The sequence below is a fragment of the Phragmites australis genome, chromosome 6 (assembly GCF_958298935.1).
Source record: "Phragmites australis chromosome 6, lpPhrAust1.1, whole genome shotgun sequence".
NCBI classification, from domain to species: domain Eukaryota; kingdom Viridiplantae; phylum Streptophyta; class Magnoliopsida; order Poales; family Poaceae; genus Phragmites; species Phragmites australis.
In genome coordinates, this window is record NC_084926.1 from 20,953,565 (window position 1) to 20,974,258 (window position 20,694).

The window sequence follows — 20,694 nt, forward strand, 5'->3', positions numbered from 1 at the left end:
CGGCAAGGCTTCTACTGGCCTACAGCCCTCCAGGACGCTTCCGAGCTGGTTCGGCGTTGCAGAGCGTGCCAATTCCACGCAAAGCAGATTCACCAGCCAGCTCAGGCTCTTCATACCATCCCCCTGTCGTGGCCCTTCGCTGTCTGGAGGCTGGACATCTTGGGTCCATTCCCCCGAGCAATCGGGGGCTATGAGTACCTCTACGTCGCTATCGACAAATTCACCTAGTGGCCGGAGGCGGTCCCAGTTGTCAAGGTTACCAAGAACATGGCGATCCAATTCATCCGCGGTATCACAAGTCACTTCGGCGTCCTGAATAGGATCATCACCGACAATGGCACCCAGTTCACGAGTGCCCTGTTCGGGGAATACTGCGAGGACCTCGGGATCAAGCTTTGCTTCGCCTCTGTCGCTCATCCTCGGAGCAACAGGCAAGTCGAGCGCGCAAATGCCGAGATACTGAAGAGGCTCAAAATCTGGACCTACGACGTGCTAGCAAAGCATGGGAAAGGGTGGATCGACGAGCTGCCTGCTGTGTTATGGGCCAACCAGACCATGCCAAGCCAGGCCACTGGGGAGACGCCTTTTTTCCTCGTCTACGGCACCGTGGCGGTCCTCCCCTCCGAGCTCACACTCGGCTCCCCTGGGTGAATGCTTACTCAGAAGGCGAACAGGAACAGCGAAGACGCGACGACATCGAGCACTTGGAGGAGCGTCGGCGACGAGCCGCCGTCCGAGCCGCCAGATATCAGCAGAGCCTGAGGCGTTACCATCAACGCCATATCCGGACCCAGTCACTCGAAGTTAGGGATCTAGTTCTCCGACACGCCCAGACGCGCGAAGGAAAGAATAAACTTTCCCCCATGTGGGAAGGCCCCTTCATCGTGACCAGTGCCCCGCGGTAAGGCTCGTTTCGGCTGGCCACAAAGGACGGGCAGCCTCTCCCAAATGCGTGGAACATCGAGCATCTGCGCAAGTTTTATCCCTAGGTGGGCATGTTTGTGCTCAGGCCAACCAGGACAGGGGCCTTCCCCCTGCCCAAATTGGCCGGGGGCTGCCACCAACCATGTAAGTTAGCACTTCTGTACAAATCGTCAATATACACTCTCATTCTGAGTTTTTCCTCTGGAATCCATATGTTTAATATGCTTGGTGAGATGCTCGATTTGTGCGAGAAAAACACGCTCTCTCATTTTTCCCACAGATAAAAACGGATCCCGGTCGGTATGCGCATAGGCAGTGACTGCTGACTTAAGTCTGTCGTGGTAGGCTGTGGTGCCCGGCTGCATGACAATACCCCGAGCACTACCGAGCCTCTGGGATTCTCGGGTAATCCTACCGCTCAAACATGAGTAGTCGGGACCGCCTAGACCCCAGGGGTGGGCTGTCGGTGCTCGGCCTGGTCAATCCTACCTCGGGCACCACCGAACCATTGGACCTCTTGGTCATGTCTCTGTCTATACACTCCGTCAGTCCGAACATTCGAGAGGTCTCGAGTCAAAAACGAGAGCAGTCTATAACAAGTACCGCACTAACAGAGCGCACCAAGCAAAGAATCTTTGCCTATTTTAAGCTTATAGATAAGTGCTCGAGAACCAAGCAGCCCGACCATAAGGGCCTCAGTGCCTAGGGTGCTGCTCGAGCCTCTGGGGTCCTCGGGTAATCGTACCACTCAAACATGAGTGGTCAAGACCGCCTAGCCCCAGGTTCTATTACCGGGTTTCCAGTGCTCGGGTGCTAAAAGGATGTCCTGAGGGCTTAGGCATTCTGCATGAGGGAACCCATGTTCCCGGGCGCCCCGAGCTCAGGCATCTACCCTTTCCTGGACCGGTCGGCCGGAAGGCTGACAACTACTCGTTGAGTTACTAAAGTCATATGAATTTTCTTTCATACATACGCAATAAACTATTGTTCCCGAGTTATCCTCGGGACCCTCGTATGCTAATATGTTCAACAAGGCAGTCCCCTCACGCGCAAAACCCCGCCCTCGTGTTCGCTTTTCCAGAACGACAAAAACAAACAGTAGTCAGTGTACCGTACAGGCGGCGATGGCTGACCTAGGTCCTTTATGGTGGCCGTGGTGCCCGGCCGGCTTGGCAGTACCCCGAGCACTACTGAGCCTCTGGGGTTCTCGGGTAATCCTACCGCTCGAACATGAGTGGTCGGGACCGCCTAGACCCCAGGGGCAGGCTGTCGGTGCTCGGCCTGGTCAATCCTACCCCAGACACCACCAAACCGTGCGGACTCTTGGTTACATTTCCGCCCGCACGCGTCTCCGGTCTATTTGTTTGAGAGGTCGCAGGGCGAAAAGCGTTCACTGGTCGTGGCGTGTACCATGCCAGGTAGATTCGCCTCCAGAGCAAAGAAGTCTGTGTCTATCTCTTTGACTCAACAGCCGCGCACTCGCGAGGGCTCGGGGGCTGGACGCTCGGGTGGCCCCGCTGCTCGAACATGAGTGGCTGGGGCAACCTAACTTCTCGGAGGAAGACTGTCAGGCTCGGCCCGGCCAGTGCCTCTCGGGACATCAAGGAAAAACAAACAAAATAAAGAACAAGTACAGAGCGGAGTTCAATTCCAAGAATGGCTTCTATTATATTGAAAGGAACCGTTCAGAAGGGAATCATTCCCATATTTACAATATTCAAAAAGAACAAAAACCCTAACTTCTTACAGGCTAAGGAGGAGGGGTTCCCGAGTCCCGAGGCTAGGACAGCAGAGTGCCACATGGCGTCATCCCTCAGGCCAAGAAGATCCAGTTTCGGGAGGGATGCTCGGGGCCATGAACAGTTGGCCCCTGAGTACCCGGAGTTCCTCGAGGACCCGAGAAGAGCCGGTTCAGGGAAGGGTGCTCGGGGTCATGAACAGTTAGCCCCCGAGTACCCGGAGTTCCCCGAGGACCCAAGAAGAGACAAACCCGGGAGAGGGTGCTCGAGGCCATGAACAGTTGGTCCCCGAGTACCTAGAGTTCCCTAAGGACCTGAGAAGCCCCTTGCCGGTGGACCCCACGAGGGCTTCACGGTGAGGTGTCAATTGGTGGGAGACCCGATACTGCATTTAAGAGGAAGCGTGGCCGGTCACATCCAACCACTCCCCCCCCACGCTTGTTGTACTGAGTACGTCAGTCCCTGCCACCGCCTGGCAGGAAGGCGTGGGGACATTTAATGCGACGGGTCCCATCGCACGTCACCCTGCGGGGCCCATAAAGGAAACAGTTTGAAGATATCGTCGCTGGGCTCGAGGCGTATCGCTGCCACCCTGCCATGTCAGGTCTGCTCTGACCGAACAGGCATGCAGGGCTGTTCGACGGCTGCCCGGTGGGCCCCCCTGCACCTGCTAAAGTTGGGCGTAATGGGCGACGGGACCGGTCGAAGGCGCATTTTCAACCCCTGTAACATCAAACTGTAACCCCATGACGGTTGCTTTCCATTTATGGCTTATGGGAACTTATACCCCCGTTCTGGACACGCCGAGCCTCCCACGATAGGATAAAAGGGGGGAGCACTTCGTAGAAAGTCGGGCTAAATAGAAGTGAAGTCAAGCTGAGCAGAGGTTCAACAAGCAAAAAGCGAGACCGAAGCTCAAGACTTAGACAAAAAAACCTTGTAACACAGAGATCCAAAGAAAGGCATTCCAAGAGCATTAATAGCATATCATACACATAGGAGTAGGATATTCCGTGCGGCTCGAACTTGTCTAAAATCCCTTGTGCATTTACTCTCACTAGCCGACGATCATCCGATCCGCCTAGATCTCACACATTCGTATTTAATCCACGTACGAGGTAGATCCAGGATCAACCCCGGGTCAAATCTCAAAGGGGTCCCTCAGGATTCCCGCTTGCGGTGTTCATCCACCGACAGTCGACCACTCATTTGTTTGCCCTCTAAAACCAAGAAAAAAAATAAAGTAGCAATTATGTGAAATTGCATTTCTAGTTGGGTTGAGTAGGTTTTGAGTTACCAAAAAAAAAAATTACCCTAGGCTTAGTTGCTGAGGTTCAGTCAAGGACGTTGCCACATACTGTATACGATTGTCTGCATCACATATGTTGTTGTTCAGACCTAACCTGGGCAATGAGCCTGACCGTAGAGCACAATAGAATGCAACTATTCTGGTCCAACAATAAGCATACATGCGACAAAAAACAAGAGGGAAAAAAGTGCTCTTCGCTCTTTAGAACATATCCTGTAGGCTCATCTGTTTCGGCAGCAGCAGATTCGTCCTGCAGCTTGATCAGAACTTCCAACGTCTTCTGCTAGATCACCTCAGATAATGATACAGTTTCGAGCTTTTGATGCAGAAGACCGCAAGAAATGCGGCAGGGAAGGGTAGCAGTGGAAATGCCGGTGCACAGCCTCCCCAAACGAATTGGGGACTTATCTCAGGACTTATTAGTACTATTTGCCCATCAGCATCCATTTGGATTGATTTTTTTTTTTTTTTTTTGGTTGCCATGCCGGATTAATCATCACTAATTCCAGATTTAGTATCACGTGATAATAGTAAATACATAACTATAGTGGAATACCATAGACCATGCCGGGCGCTTACCATGAAGTGCTAAATCTTGTGGAAGTACCACATCCAACCACATGACTCCCAGTGGCCTTCAGAAAGATGCTAAGGTACATGATGCTCAAACAGAAATGGAGGTATGAAGCCAATGTGGCTAAACTACCTAGGGATCCTTGCTACCATATGCCATATGGACTACTTGCAACGTCACATCCATACATCATAACACAGGAAAGCCATGGACATGGAAGCAATCATAGGCTGGGCTAATGTATGTTGAATTTCAAAGAGTGGATTAAGAGGTGAGCCATGAATTGTGCTGGACCCGACGCGGGTAACAAAAACCAGACTTGGCTTGTTTGATTGGCTTTCAGCTGGTTTTTACTGTCCTGGGAACCCTGATCATTGGACACCCCAAAATTTTGGTTATTCAGTTTGGTGTGCTTACTGTGTTCACCATGAAATAAATTGCTACATCATGACTTCATCTTCTTGGTTGACACACTATCGAGGAACGCCCAGTCAGGATAAGGGCATTCATAGCTCCAATCAGGACCAGTGTATCGCACACAATGCAACCATAGTCCCTCCTCATCTCCATCATAACTGCCATATGAACAAAATATTACTAAGAAGGCCTCAAGAATTCGCAGGCTACAAGACTACAATAAGCAAAAGTTCTTGAAAACATTGATTCTCTATTCAAACCCTTTCCTTAATATCTAGTGCTAACTCTAAACTTGTTCGGCAACAGTAAGCACTCACCCTATGGGAGCAAGATTTGGACAGTTTGTGCACATTGGATCAATATCGAATTCCTCATCTGCTTCTGCATCTTCGCTGACATGGTCAGCAGCACAACTGTCTGGATCCGATGGAACAGTTGCTGCACTAGCAGCACTTGTCCCCTTTGTGGAACGTGGACAAAAATTCCCCGATAGGTAGAGCTCATCATTAGCTATTGGATAACCAGTGTGTTTTAGATGCACCCTAATCTAAATTTATTACGTGAAGACATTAGGCAGACAAAACAAAATATATCAACAATATACAGAATTACCTCTAAAAGCAGAACCAACATACAATACCATAGGAAAATAATAAAAAGTTAAATTAATACCATGACCATCATCCCTTTCAAACCAATACATGGCAATTAAATTATTTTTAAAGCAATATATTGGACATGAAGCTTGCTAAAACAAAAACTGAGATATGAATCGAAACAAGAGGCACTTGATGGTTTCAGTACCTACAACAATTGCTAGCAAGCACAAACTCTTATGTTTTAGATCGTACACGAAAATTCTGCATTTCGCATGTTTTACTGGAAAGGTAAATATGTTTACAATGAATACTGAATAGGCAATCCCTATAATGCCTTTACAACTGAAAAAAAATAATAGTTCATGTATGATTGTTGGATCTGGGGCCATGAATAAAAATGTTTCACATAATTTAACAATCCAAACTTGGGAATTTCCTTTCTTGAAATGCAACTTTGGTGCCCCAATGTATGAACAGTACACGATGCAATGTTCCGAAATTCGAAAGTATGCAACCTCCAATAGACTAATTGATATCGTAAGGGACTAAACATGGAAAGGTAAAACTCCCTGAACGATCGGCATGCACAAATTGGAGGAAAAATAGAATTAGATACCTGGTGAGTTCGACCAGTCACAGGTTTGCACAAGACAATACTGTGAGTTCCATCAGTGCAAATCCTTTGGAACCTGGTGAGTGCTTGCTTTCCAGTTGGGCTTTTACCAGCACCATCATTAATCTGCATTTCAGAAACTGTACTCAGATCTGTGCTTCAAACCAGTATTATTTGCTACCATGTGGTTCGCACAAGTAAATATATTGTTCGAACTACTATTAGGAAAACAAGAATGATATTTCTTTATAGGGATCAAATATGCTTTCTTTTGCTTATTTTATATCAGATAAAGATGTCCTGAATCTTGATATGGGACATTCCGGGTTTCAATGGAGTTAACATTAAATAATGATATTTCTTGTACAACTTATCTGAGAAATTAAAACCATTGAAGAATATCTACAAAAATAATCTGTACCAGCCTACACATACACACACAGACAGATTCAGCAATAGTTCCAACGTATATTTGCACTGGAAAACACACACAAGTTTATTAGTTGCTTACGGACCTCCACAGTGCTCCTTCCTTCCCGTGCATTGAAGTTTACATTAGCGTCAACAGTTTGCTGAAAAGAAACTCGTTCAGATAGATATTCATGGCACATTAGTGTTTATGTATGAGAAAAAAATAAATTTGAAATGCTCAGAACACTGGCAAGAAATTTCCAGTGATCCATTCCCTGTCTGGTAGACTATTTGATTCTAAAAGCAGGGTACTTACAAAATTCCCAATGGAAGACTCAATGGTACAATGGCGTAGCCTAGCGTAATTGCTGATTAGGTGGACAAGGTATCTGATAAATTTAAACCATTGAAGAACATCTGCAAAACTAATCTGTACCGGCCTATAGAGATAAATTAATCCACAGGTGGCGCCTAGCATGTAGCCAGGCTAAGTGGCTGCCTTTCAAAACAGTGTGTTCGAGTCCGAACCATCAATAGTTCTAGTTGTATGTGCATGCCCGGGGAACACTATATTCTAAAACTTAGGCAGTTTCTAAATGACAAATCTATGTTAAAGAGTAGGATGTTCCTCTACGTGTAATTGTAGATGCTTGCATTCACAAATAATTTAAACGCTCTAGTGCAGGCCAATAATATATGATCTAGCGGCTCTGCTGTGAAGCTAAAGCTCCAATTTGAATAATTATTTATATTTTGGCTGGACGTTTCAGTGTTTAATACAGAAAAATAGCCACTCAATTCAACCATACCTCGAAATTTCAAAAAGCTTTTATTGGGAGATTATGTAAGTCTAAGGATAACAATGCAAGGAAACACTTTTAAAGTAGACAACGTTGAAGTAATTAAGATATGACGTGTTACTGATTTCCTATTTGATTTATTTCCCAGCAGAAACAGCTATTTGACCTTGGATCCAGAGAAATGTGGGCTCTACATAAATGGCATACCTCACCATCAGGAAATACTCCAACAACTTTGGCCACATATTCTTTTTGCAGCAGACCAGCTTCAATCTGCGGTAACAGTATTCAGATAATAAACATGTGTAAAGACGATAAAATATGTCACTAAGCAAATTATTGAGTGCAGACAGATATAATGGATATGGCCACATGCAAGAGTGCAGATGCACATGATGAACAAGATGATAAAAAGGTGAATGCCATCATGGTGTCTAATATCACCTGTTGCCTGAAACATTCGGCTCTGTTGGCATTTTTTGCAAATATAAGGAGACCTGAAACCAAACGATCTAACCGATGCACTGCTGCAAAAAGAATAATAGTAGTCAAGGAATTCTAAGAGCAATCGAGCTGCTACTGCATGTTATGTGCCAATAATGTTGAGGAGACAATGGACCATCTATTCTTTGATTGCCCTTTTAGCCGTACATGTTGGCACAAACTACATATGCAGTGGCTGATATCGTTGGATCCGCATAACAAGGTGATCATTGCGACGACAAGCTTCCAGCATCCATTCTTCATGGAGATTTTCATTAACACGGCATGGGAAATTTGGAAATTACGCAATGGAAAAATTTTGAAGGCCAGAGACCAACTCTTCAACTTTGGATCTTGAGGTTCAAAGAGCAAGTTCTTCACCTCCATCGGGTGCCAGGAGACCTGAAGCATAGCATCTATCAATGGCTTGGTCACATCTCTTAGTATGCTGTTCCTAGCCCTTCCTTTCTTTCTGTTGTTTCTTCTTTTTGTACATATCTAACCCCTTGTATAACCCCCCTTTTTCTATAAATGAAAAAGGCACTGTGGGGAACTCCCCCCACAGTTTTGCGTAAAAAAAAGGAATTATAATGTCTACTCTGAACAAAGGTAGAAATCATAAAGACAAGATAAATAAACAAATAACTAAAGAAAAGGATACGAAATAGGGGTGTTAACCCATGCTCAGCCTGCAGAATCCCAACTACAGTATTCTTGCGATATTGGCCACATGGATGAACCTACAAGATGGGAACCACTTGCTTTTTTAAATATCATTAAATTACTTCAACGAAACATACACTAATTAGCTATTTGGTATTTTTATAGGTATTGAGCCTAGTTCAGTTGGTTGGAGGTGTCTGTGTACAAGCCACCAAAGTTTGAGTCCTCTTTTGGTCAAATTTGGGAGCCTATTTGGTATTCTTGTTTTCTCATAGTTACTTAATTCTAAATTTTAATTTTCATCTTTAAAAGCCAACAAGCTTATCAACCAAATTGTCTCAAGTAACTTTTTTCTCAAACCACATCTCTCATTTCAACACAAATTCATAAATTCAAAGCTAACTAACTTAATTTACTTTCATCTCGGAGAACCGTTTTCATGATTAGTTGATAGCAACAGGATTGCATCATCCAATCATATAAAATACCTGAAAATCTCAGTACATAGCCTGAAACATCTGTATCAGATACAACTTTAAGAGTACTTTATTGACTATTTACTAGCGTACATAGTTTGTGTCAGCTACAAAACCTAATGTACTTTAGTTCAGAGAATGTTTTTAACAAATAAGCTTAATTGATAATAATAATACAGGCATGATTTTGTTTAGACTAAAAAAACATAGAAGAATTATGCTATAACAATAAGACTGGATCCATACTTTTATCATACAGAACGTAGTATAACAACTTTCATGGACATAAGAAATATTAACTTACTGGAACCGAAGCTGGTTTGCAAATAGTTAGGACATCAACTTCATTCTGAAGTATTGAGATATCACCAGCCAAGACAGGTGGTTCATGCCTGGAAGAGAAATCACCTTGAGGAAGATGCCAATTCAAACTTGTGAATGAGAAATACACGTAAATTATTTTGTTAAATCAGGAAAAAGATAGTTTGGGTTTTTTTTTTTTGGCATGCAACGAAAAACATTAGATTGACTAGAGAAGTACATAAAGGTACGATGCAAACTAACTGTCTTCATTAACTTAAAGACAAGGTATCAATATTGGTTGTCCTTAGAGTTTCACAATGTACAGCTGACACTTTATTTAGATTTTAGTTTACCTTATATAATTCCAGTAAAAAGAGCAAATTGAATCATTAACCAGAAGTCCAGAACACCCCTAGTTGCTTGTCAATTTATTTGGCCTCTTTAATCTTTATGGTACAAACACATAAGAGGATAATTTATGTGCAGTAACTATTTAAGATGCACAAGATTTTTTGGACCATTTGTTTGTACACAGCTATCTATGCTGAATTCCTGAAGCTAAGTTATCGCTTATCAGACATTTGCTGAATGGGGGCATTAATTTCAAAATGACTTACCTGTGCAAGAAGTGGCTTATCTTTTGTGATGATTTCACGATATAGTCCGCGTGAACCATTTGCCCATCCACCTGAAGTCTCCCACACTTCACTGCACGAACCTAGCAATTTCATCTTTCATTTCAGATGCAACAATGCAAATGTTGCCAGAGTAATAAGAATACAAGCAAGCTTCTCCAAATTTGAAGTACAAGGGTTAATTCATGAAAGGATGTTGCGGAATTTAAGATGGTGGAATTCAAGAATTCCTGCCATTCAGTAGCAGGCCTCTATGGACGTATATCTCCTATTAGGACTGGATGGCGGATAATGATAGCATCATTATAATGAAAAGAAATGGTATGATACATAAAATTCAAAAGAAATAAAGGCATCACACATAGTATTCTCGAGAGCGTCCCTTGAACTCATCAGTGAAGAGGTCAACAATGGTCTTCCCAGCCCATCTGTTCTTCACCTGCAATCCAAATGAAGAATGAACCAGAAATTCGACAAGATTACTTGGATCCACAGAGGCAGTAAACATCTCTGGTCTTTTCCCCATCGTTGGAAAGAAAGCAAATCAAATTAAACCGGCATTCCTAAGAACAAAAACAAGCGCCAACACTGATTGAAGCTTGAAGTTTTTGGCACAGAAGGGTATAAAAAAAGAGAACTTGGTCCCAAAGGAGTCAAGCATAGAGTTTGCGGTCATAATTGATGGAACAGCAAAGGTTAAGAAAAACGTAATGGTTATGCTTAATCTGAGAAATTGGATGTGCGTAACACTATGAGTGCTTATCTAGTTCGGTAGTTCCATTATTTCGGTTGGAGAGCATAATCCACAACTACAACACCATATGAATTAAACATCAGCGGTTCAAAACCGCCGATAGAAATCCTCACATAAGCAGGATAATCTGGGCTGGAATCAGAAGCCCAATAAACTAATACAATAATTAAGAAAGAGAACGAAGGTAGAGGAAGAGGCTGCTCGGTTACATGGGAGATGAACTCGAAGTAGTAAGGCCTCACGTAGCGCCGACCTGCAGAGGGAAACCCACCCACCAACCGTCAGCTCAGTCATGGGTTAGGGTTTTTGGTGTTGTAAACTCCCGCGCGGTGCGGTGCCATGGAAGAAAGAAGAGGAGAGAAAAGGAGGCCGCGGCTACTTGCCGTTGCGGAAGACGTAATCGTGCGGCTCCGGCTGGTTGGCCGGCGTCTGCCACACGATACCCGCTCCCCCCGGAGGCGCCGCCATCTCAGGCGAATCGGCGGCTCAGCTCCGTGGGGAAGCCAGGGAAACGCTCCGCTTCGGCTGTCAGCACCCGAGCGTGAAGCCGCGAGCTGCTAAGGCTGGTAGGCCTGAGTCTGACATCGGTCACAGGAAGTTGGGCCACTGGATACAACAAACCCAACCCAACTTTGTGGTGGCGTTTGGATAGCAGATGGGAATGGGAAACGGATACGAGATGGGTTGTGCACGCTGGGTAGCTTAGGGTTATGAGATTCTTTTCCCATTGAGTATAAATTTCAAAAATTTATCATTATTTTAATATATAGTGTAGAAAATTAAAAAAAAATCATTTCAAAAACTTATAATTATTTTAACACATGTTGCAAAAACTACAACTTCCTCACTACAAATCCATTTATCATTCTCTATAGCATGTAATAGGAGGATTAATCATGAACCCACCTGTTGTTATTAAAGGATTACAGGTGGGTCTATGGTGAAAAGTTATAGTTTTTTGCAACATGTGTTAAAATAATTGTAGGCTTTTAAAATTAACAATAGAAATTATAGTTTTCTGTAATATATGTTAAAATAATTGTAGGTTTTTTAAATTTACTATTTTCTATTTCTTTGTTTGGTATGGATTGGGATTGGGTTTGGGATATAGTGCTATATGATTATAATACTCTTTTCAAAATGGGAAAATCATATATATATGATGAGGGCGACGAAAGGATGAGCCTAGGTAGGGATGAAAACGGACGGGATAAATCCCGTTCCGTTCCGATTCGTTTTCTATATTTTCTCGTCCGTTTTCGATTCCGTTTTCGAGAGAAAATGTGAAAATGAAAACGGTTATGGGGTTTTTCCGACCGTTTTCGGATTTCCCGTTTTTAATCTAGAATTTCCATTTTTCTACTTGAGATCAAACTTCACAAATCACAATATAGCCCATATGCCAAGCCCGGCCGGCCAGTCCAAACATAACCTCTATCCCAAAGTTCAACCAGATCCCAGTGATCCAGTCTCAGTCGGCTGCTGACCTACCGATGTTGTTCAAGCTCTTGCACCACCTTCAATCCTAGTCTTTGTGTGATTGTATGTTATGTCGAGTACTCGAGTTACGACATGATAGTTGTTTTTTAGTTGATACTTATGTCATTACGTGGTTCATCTGTGTATGATATAAATTACTTTTGTTGGTGTGAATTAATTATGTGTCGCGCCGATGCTTAAAATCATTATTCTATGGATTGGTGTTCTCATTTTAAATTATCGGTTCCTGACTGATACCCGCATATTTATGTTCGGATTGGTTCGTTTTTATATCCCGACATTCCCGAGTTCGTACCCGTTTCCGGCTTTCCCGTTTTCGATTCCGTTTTCGAGAGAATATGTGAAAATGAAAACAGTTAGGGGGGTTTTCCGACCGTTCCCGTTCGTTTTCATCCCTAAGCCTAGGCGACAATAGCTTGAAGACGATTGCGGCGGTAGGATCTACAGTGGTTGGAAGAGCCATGACACCATGTGAAACGAAGCACAACAGTCTTGATGAAGATCCCATGGAGCAACTCCAGACTAAAGATGATCCGTCAGCTGATTGGTGGTTACATGCGCAAGTGTAATGCACGGGAAGAGAAAACCCTAACCCTAACCAAGCTATGATACCAGATTATAAAATAGCACTTGTATTCAATAATAGCTTCAAAGGAAAAATATATAGAGTACATGAGAGAGTGCACAGAAAAGACTCTAATAATGTATATGTAAATGACTCTACTAATGAATACGTAAAGGATATGTATTATATACTCCAAACAAAGATCACTCTCGAGTCATCAATAAAATTATAGATTAAATTATGCATTAAAGGGAATCTTTGAATCATTTTATCTGAAAATAATTAATCCCAATTTGTTGTTTTTTAAACCCATTCATACATTGTCTAGCAAGATTAGCTTGCTATAGGATATTATGTCCAGATTTTTGAACGTCGGAACAGAAATTCCATGTACCCCTTCACTCATTCCCCCAAACACAACCTCCAAGTTTTAGCACATTCCTTGCTCTCACAATGATTCTACCGATGACCAACACTATACCGGCACAGTTGTAGCTGAAAGAGAAACCAAAATGCTACCAACAACCATCTAATGTTCCTTCATAATGTTTCCAAAATGACGTGGACAACTAAGTAAAATGGAAATCATAAGTTAAAATGATTGTATAGGCACTAAATACTTCCCCGACGGCACGATAAGCTTCTTTAGGCACCAGAGCGCCAACCGCTCCCAGGTGACCTCCGGGGTGCCGACGATGGACTCTGGCGAGACACCCAACAGCGCTGGAGAAGCATCTGGAACCCTAGGTGAGAGAGCGAAAGAGAATGGAAGGTGCGAGAGACGTAGTTAAGGCTTACTGGTCACCTTTTATTGCAGAGAAGTCAATGGCCTCGTTGGCGGTGAGGGCGGCGGCACCGTGAGCTTCAAAGGAGTTCGAGGGACTGAACTGCAAAATCGATCACGACAGAGACGCTTCGTTTTACTTGCGGGGCCTTCTTCACGGAGAAGGTCCAACAATGGTCAACCGATTGCTCAACACAAATCTTAAAGCAGCAGTCTCTTCACTCTCCTGGAACATTTATTAAGACCTTGATTTAATCGAATCACAGTTACAACTATAATTCATAATATTTTGTATATGCGACGTTAATTTGATTAATAGGCACGAAGTTCATGTGTTTGGAGTACTCCCTTAAGTCAAATTTATGCGTCTTTTTGCGACATCTGGAATAAAAACAAACAATATGTTTTTACGGATATTTAGATGTGTTAAATGCTAGAGAACCATATGAATATATATACTTTCCTTGAAATTTTTTTATAAAATATTGAAGTTCAACTAGATTTTAAAATCATATTACAGCTGGAATTCAGAGTAAATCTACATTTTGTTTTCTTTTTAAAAAATTCAATGTGCAAAACTGAACTCTTCTGCTTCTAGCGAAGTGTGTAATTAATTTTCTACGTGTATCTGTAACAAAGTTTCAAGCTTGCAAGAAATGGTGCTTTTTTTTATTTACCAACGTGACCAGTAAACCCTTGATATTGTGGGCGAGCTGAATGAATTCATACTTCCTTAATGTGTCAAAAACCGCTCTTTTGTGATCAGCTATGGTTTAACTGGAAATTTAAAACTTTCATCTCATGATAGGTTTTCTGTAGTAGTGTCAAATTATCCAAGCCTTGTTTGGTGTGTTAAGAGTTTTCTCATATTCCTACTGGAATTGAGTTATTTCATTAACTTCTTTCCTTTAAATTTTGACAAAATTTATACCTCTGAAACAAGCATTGAATATTCTGCCGGACCTTTTTCCTGTTTGATGTGACCGATTTAGTCCTAGCCACAACCATACTCGTTCAAATAAGCTGACCGATCTAGGTTTAATATTTTTGTCTATTTAAGTACTCCAGCAGCCGGTTTCTAGCCGCAGTGGGTTTTGCATTGAGCATTAGAAGAACAAGCTGTTAATCAACGACTTACAATTAACATTCAATAAGTTGGTGAAACTGAGCTATATGTTATTCTACATGTAAACTAAGCTATTATTGGCAACTTGGCTTACACATGACTCATGTGTCAACTGTCAAGTATAGTGACAGACGCACGATGAACTGCTAGGAGTTCATCTTCTTCTTCCTCCCAAGTACCCCTAAAGGTTACAACACATATAGTCTTCTTAATAATTGCGATGCATTATAGGCCGTGCACTCCATTGAAATGATATTCGCCACCGGTCTCTGTCGTATTATCGTAATTGAGCAGAACAACAGCTTATTAAAAGGAGAGAGTCAAAATTCAAACCTGATTCGAAAAATATCCTACTTGGTATCCTCACTTTCAATTCGAGATATCAAAGTATCAACTCAAGATTTTAATACTTTCAACTGAAAACTTGGTACTTCAACTTGAGATTGAAACTAGTAACTGCGAGAGAGGGGAGGATGGAGGAGCTAGAGTGCCTTAGGAGAATGTCCGCAAAGGAGGAAGGAGGGGAGGCACATTTCGAGATCAAGGCTTTTAACGCAAGTTGTACTAGAGCAAGTATTTTGAGGCATGTATAATATGCAAATAAATTTAGGTCCTAATTGTTTTTAGACCGAGACTGTGAATCAATGATAGCATGTAGATAGCTTTGGAACGTGAGGTCCAGAAGTAGATAGTTAACAAAAAAAATTCACTCTTGATTTGCACTGCATACGGAGTCCTTTTTTAATTCGGAGGTAGAAGTACACACGCATACACCACTGCATATTTTAATGTCAGTATATACCATACATACTTATTGCGAGAAACGATGACATCCTAATTTAAGGTGAATTAGCATATTTAGAAATTAATAATTTTAAAAAATTTACAAGATAAATCTATCTCAATTTTCTATCTAAATGTGTTTTATATTTATTTAGCGTGTCTACTCTACCACTCAAGAAGATTATAACATACTCTAGCAAGATAAATTGCAATTATATAAATATGAAAACGTAAATAAGGTATAGAGATAAACTCGACACAAAGGATTATTAACTCATGGTATCGATGGCACACAAGTCACCTAGTCCACATTGAAGCTGTATAAAGAATATGCTCCCGGTCGTTAAGTCTCTTTCGATCACAACTTTTGAGCTATCAAATCACCAAGACAAGACCTTAAGCACGATGAGCCACCAAGCCATCAAGGCGAGTTCTCACCACTAACCTCTTTTTCGGTCACTTGTACGCAATCTTCACTTTGGAACTTTAGTCATAAAGATAAGGGTCTCCGTGTCCTCATACAATCTTCTTACCATTGCTCCACACCAAGTCGAAGGGTCAACAAGTTACTGGTGAGTTACCAAGACTCCAAGGTGCCAGCGTACCTCTTGGTACACGGTTGGATTACTCATTGATTCATTCTCTAGGTTGCAGCACCTAACAACACTTCTCTCTAGCTCTATAAGCACTAATCACTCACTAATCTTCTACTTAATCACCTTAGATGATCACTTTTAACACTTTGATGGCTTTGATGTTTTCTCAAATGTATATGGGCCTCTTTAGACTCCAGCACCTTCAAATTACCAAGTGGATTGATATTTATAGCCTCAAACCCAGCAACTAGCCATTGCTCTAACAACTCAACTTTACTGTGAACATCGGATGATCCGATGTAGACAGTTTGTACTCACCAGACCATCTAATATATACACCATCACAAACTAGCCGTTGAAACTTCACTCAACAAATCTTCTGAACACCAGATGTTCCGGTGTAACCTTCACTCCATCACTAGACTATCCGGTGTGTTGTCTAGAGCCAACCGACCCACTTCTCTTCTTCTCTTAAAAAAATACTCCGGTATGTTCAACTCAAAGCACCAAACCTTTCGATATGTTGATTTCCAACTCCCTTGAAAATATCCAATGTTCTGTTAAATGCTTTGGTGCTCTAACTCTTCTAATACCAAGCCATTGGTGATCGGACAATCACCAAACTCCTCTGACAGAATACTCTGATGTTGCCACAGTTTTTATCACTGGACCATCCGGCGAGTTCAACAGCCTCTGAACAAAATACTTCGGTAAGTACAAACTCCTCTGCACCAGACTATTAGGTGAGACAATTTCTCCGTGACTTCTCCAATTTAATCAAATTTTATCCCAGCTGCGGTGGCTTCTTTATGTATTCCATAAGACATACTAATATATATTCTTGATCAATATGTTAGTCCTAATGACTAAATTATCATTAATCACCAAAATCGTAATTATAGCCTGATAGGGTCATTTTTGGTACAATCTCTTCCTTTTTGTGATTGATAAAATCACAACCAAAGCAAAAGCCAAATGATACCAATTAAGAAAGTACATGATTTCAAAAGTTCACAAGACCATATCTCTTTAATTTGATGCGTTGTAAGAACAAATTAAGATATTAATTGTAAGGACAACCATGTTCTTACTACCATTATATCTCTCTTTTTGCTATAATTTTCCTCAATATTATATCCCCTTTTTATTATGGCTGCCATGTAGATAGTTCTTCCTTTTTCTCCATTGTCACTATCTCCCTTGATCGATCCGTTCAAGAGTTTCTTCACCTTTGTCAACCCGAGATGCATCCCCCTTCATCAACAATCTATCTGAGATAGCTCTTGCATCTTGATTTGGTCTTAAAATTCTCTCTCTTTATCTACAATCTCATAAATGTTACAAATACATATTGAACTTAAGAAAACATATTATAGCATTTAGGAGAGAACTTCATAAAATATGATCCATATTAATGATATCACTTATGAAGAATTATAAGGAATTGATATTAATTGAAAAGATAAACCAATTGTAAGGACACGAGACATTGATATCAATTGAAAAAGACAAACAAGAATCATAATTCATGAAATTTACATGATAAAATCTAAACTCCCTTTATATATATGCATGCATATAATGAGACCCACTTGTGAATACCATTTATAGGAATATAGCAATATATGCACCAACTACACAATAAGTAAAGGTAGGAGGTTTAAGTCATATCATGCATAAAATGTAGTTTAAATGTAAAAATGAATTGACAATGATACCAATTGAAGGCTTTAAACATTGCATACCTCTGAAGATTTGTTGATCACTCCATGAGACTATAAAAGATATTACTTGAAACACATGTTTGCTTTAAAATCACAATCCATATGATATACTCCCCCTAAATATGTGCATACAAATATTGAATACTTATGAGAGATATGTATTTGTTATTGATAATAACAAGGGTACCATATAGATTGGTCCATGCCACATAAAGGATACCAATTGAAGAACTAATGCCACATAAGAAACCTACAACTAATAAACCATATAGATTGCTCATAAGAAAAAGAGAAACACAAGCAACCTACATATGAAAAACCTACGGTATGTATTGCAAAAAATTGAATTAAGAGTAAATAATCTTAGACAAGACAAATATACAAATTAAAAGAATTTTGTATTTAGTACCTCTTTTAGATGGAGATTTGGGTATACAATGATCATGATATTTATCAATGCGTCCCATCTTGTATATTGGTTTCTTTTTTTCACTTCATCTTATGAGTCATATCTCCAAATCCCCAAACAGTGTGAACTTCAAGTTTTCTTTGGAACTCAAATTAATTGGGGCCCTTTATGTTCGTGATGACTTTCTTGTGTATCCAAATAGGTTGGTTCCACACACTATCATTTTTTCTAACAATCTGTACAACCACTTTGTCATTATCTTTCTTCTTGAGCTTGTAGTGGTTATTCTTGTAGTTGAACTTGGTATAGATATTGGAGATCTTATTGAAGAGGTTCTTTATCTTCTTCTGCTTGATCTCCTTCTTAACTTGTTTGCATTGAAACGACTTGTGACTTTCTTAATGGCACTTAAAGCATATCACAATAGACCTTCCACAAGCTTATTCACCATGTTATCATAATTATCTTGACTTGTGACCTTCTTAATAGCACTTGAAGCATATCACAATAGATCCCTCCATAAGCTTATTCACCATTCTATCATAATTATCTTGAGAAAGTTAGACATGTCTTTTGCCCTTTAATATTGTTAAAGTCTTTTTTAGCTCCTCCACTTCTTGCTTTAGCTTATTATTCTTTTATAAAATGAGTTCATTAGATAAGGTGAGCTAGATACATATCTAATTATAACTTAATAGGATCATTTTCGCTACATTTCTGACCTAGCGCTTTGCCATGCTAATTTGCGACAGTTTATCTATTAAAATATATCAGCAGACAGACTAATCCATTTTTCATTCGAGAAGAAAAGAAGCGTGTAAACCCCTGTATCCAAGCTTCAAATTGCAGCGAAACAACACAAACAGTTTACTAGGCACTAGAATAATCCTGTCGTGATGGTTTAAATTCCCTGCGTTTATTTGCAACTAACAGCTCGATATAATAACGATCCGTTAGATTTCGTGGATAAAGCTACGCGTGCACATGACTGCAAAAGAAGCGCCATCGATCTAGCTGCATCGATGGAGCTTTCTAAAACCATTCCAAGCTTCAAATTAACCCTGTGCCTTTTATTTTACAATTGGACCAGTAAACCCTTGAGTGAATCCATACATCCTTTGCTGTGTAAGGTCTCTTTTGTACGTAGTCAGCTAGGGCTTAATTGGAAACCTAAAAGTTCATTCTCATAAAATAATCGGGAGAAGTCCACTTTACATCCTAAATTGTTGCTTCAGTATAAAATTCACCCTGAACATGCAAGCCGTTTGTTTTCCATCCTCCAAATATTAATAAGTAATGGTCACTTACCCACTTCGCGCAAAAGAATTCCAGGTTTTGCGTATATGGTGTTCACACAGACAAGTTTGTGATAAACAGAAAATAGACAAATATGGGACCCACATGACAGCCTAAAAATGTTGCCGTCTTCCTCCTCTTCTCTCTACTACACTTTTTCATTCCCAATTGCCGTAGCTAGATTTTCGAAGATCCCAAATTTCTCCAAATTTTACATCCTGGTACACATAATCACATCTCGCCATCATAATTTCTATAATTCTATTTATGTAATGCACTGCTAACTAGTATGCTACATAAGAAGGGCCATTCTTACTCGGACGCAATGTCACCTAAGAGCAGAGTGGTTTTGGTGAAGAGGTGATTTGCACCGGTTTTCACGGTTGGAGGGTGTAAAATAAACAGGTTCAAAGCTGCGTGTGTTTTTTCACTTGCAGCAGAATTGAGGGGTTTAAAATAAACTTGTTCCAAGAATCTAGGACTTGTTTGGAGTGTGAGAGTTTTCTCGTATTCATACGGCAACTGAGTTGATTCATTTAACTTATTTTAAATTCTACAGTATTTTTTCTTTCCAAAAAATACAGAATCTATATCTCTCAAACAAGCACTAAATATTCTACCAGACCTTTTCCTTTTTTTGTTTTTTTATTTTTAGAAACGGGCCCCTTACCTGGCCTTTATTGAAACCCTTACGGGTATGTGTGCTAGACGGGAAACAAACCCCTGCCGGTTCGGCTTCAAGCTTTACCACTTAGCTCCTTGCTGCTTCATAGACCTTTAATTTCCTTTTTTATGTGACTGATTTAGTCCTAGCAACAATCATACTGGTTCAAATAAGCTGACTAAGCTACGCTTAATAGTTTTGTATTTAAGTATTTCAACAACCGGTTTCTGGCAGCAGCGGGTTTGCGTCAAATATTTGAAGAACAAGTTGTTAATCAGTGAGTTATAATTAACATTTAATAAGTTACTGAAACTGAACTATATGTTAAGTCTACACGTAAACATAAGGCATCAAAAGGCAACTTGACATTCATAGGACTCATTTGCCAACTGTCAAGTTTGAAAGCTAATGGTAGCAAAACCAGACACTTCGCGCGCATGCTTTAGTCACACATTACTAGGAGGGCACCATAGTTTCTACTTTCAGAGATGTTTGTTATAGACACTTGTAACATGCTCTCGAGACTACAACATAATATTGTTAATAA

General features: G+C 40.9%; 1 protein-coding gene across 3 annotated transcripts; it reads right to left on the reverse strand.

The window, feature by feature from the left end:
• Positions 1–4,590: 4,590 nt before the first annotated feature.
• Positions 4,591–11,287, reverse strand: LOC133922093 (RNA pseudouridine synthase 7). 3 transcript variants are annotated; one of them, XM_062367264.1, is made up of 12 exons: positions 11,084–11,285; positions 10,910–10,953; positions 10,308–10,385; positions 9,929–10,029; positions 9,313–9,400; positions 8,531–8,609; positions 7,831–7,910; positions 7,594–7,659; positions 6,691–6,747; positions 6,179–6,301; positions 5,281–5,510; positions 4,591–5,121 (listed from the first exon to the last, which is right to left on the reverse strand). In XM_062367264.1, exons 1-12 carry the CDS (start codon positions 11,166–11,168, stop codon positions 4,992–4,994), a joined length of 1,161 nt encoding a protein of 386 aa, XP_062223248.1. In that variant the 5' UTR covers positions 11,169–11,285; the 3' UTR covers positions 4,591–4,991. The 3 variants fall into 3 exon arrangements, with proteins under 3 accessions (XP_062223248.1, XP_062223247.1, XP_062223249.1); XM_062367263.1 differs by having other exon boundaries at positions 7,831–7,913; XM_062367265.1 differs by lacking the exon at positions 4,591–5,121 and having other exon boundaries at positions 5,329–5,505; positions 7,831–7,913; positions 11,084–11,287.
• Positions 11,288–20,694: the final 9,407 nt, after the last annotated feature.

What these genes read in the sequence shown, in the direction of transcription:
- LOC133922093 (XM_062367263.1), bottom strand. Translation starts at nt 11,168, where the DNA reads ATGGCGGCGCCTCCGGGGGGAGCGGGTATCGTGTGGCAGACGCCGGCC. An exon ending in GAGTATTTCCTGATGGTGAG is followed by an intron (nt 6,748 to 7,593) that starts GTATGCCATTTA and finishes GTTTCTTTTCAG; the next exon opens with CAAACTGTTGACGCTAATGT. An exon ending in AAGGAAGGAGCACTGTGGAG is followed by an intron (nt 6,302 to 6,690) that starts GTCCGTAAGCAA and finishes TCTGAAATGCAG; the next exon opens with ATTAATGATGGTGCTGGTAA.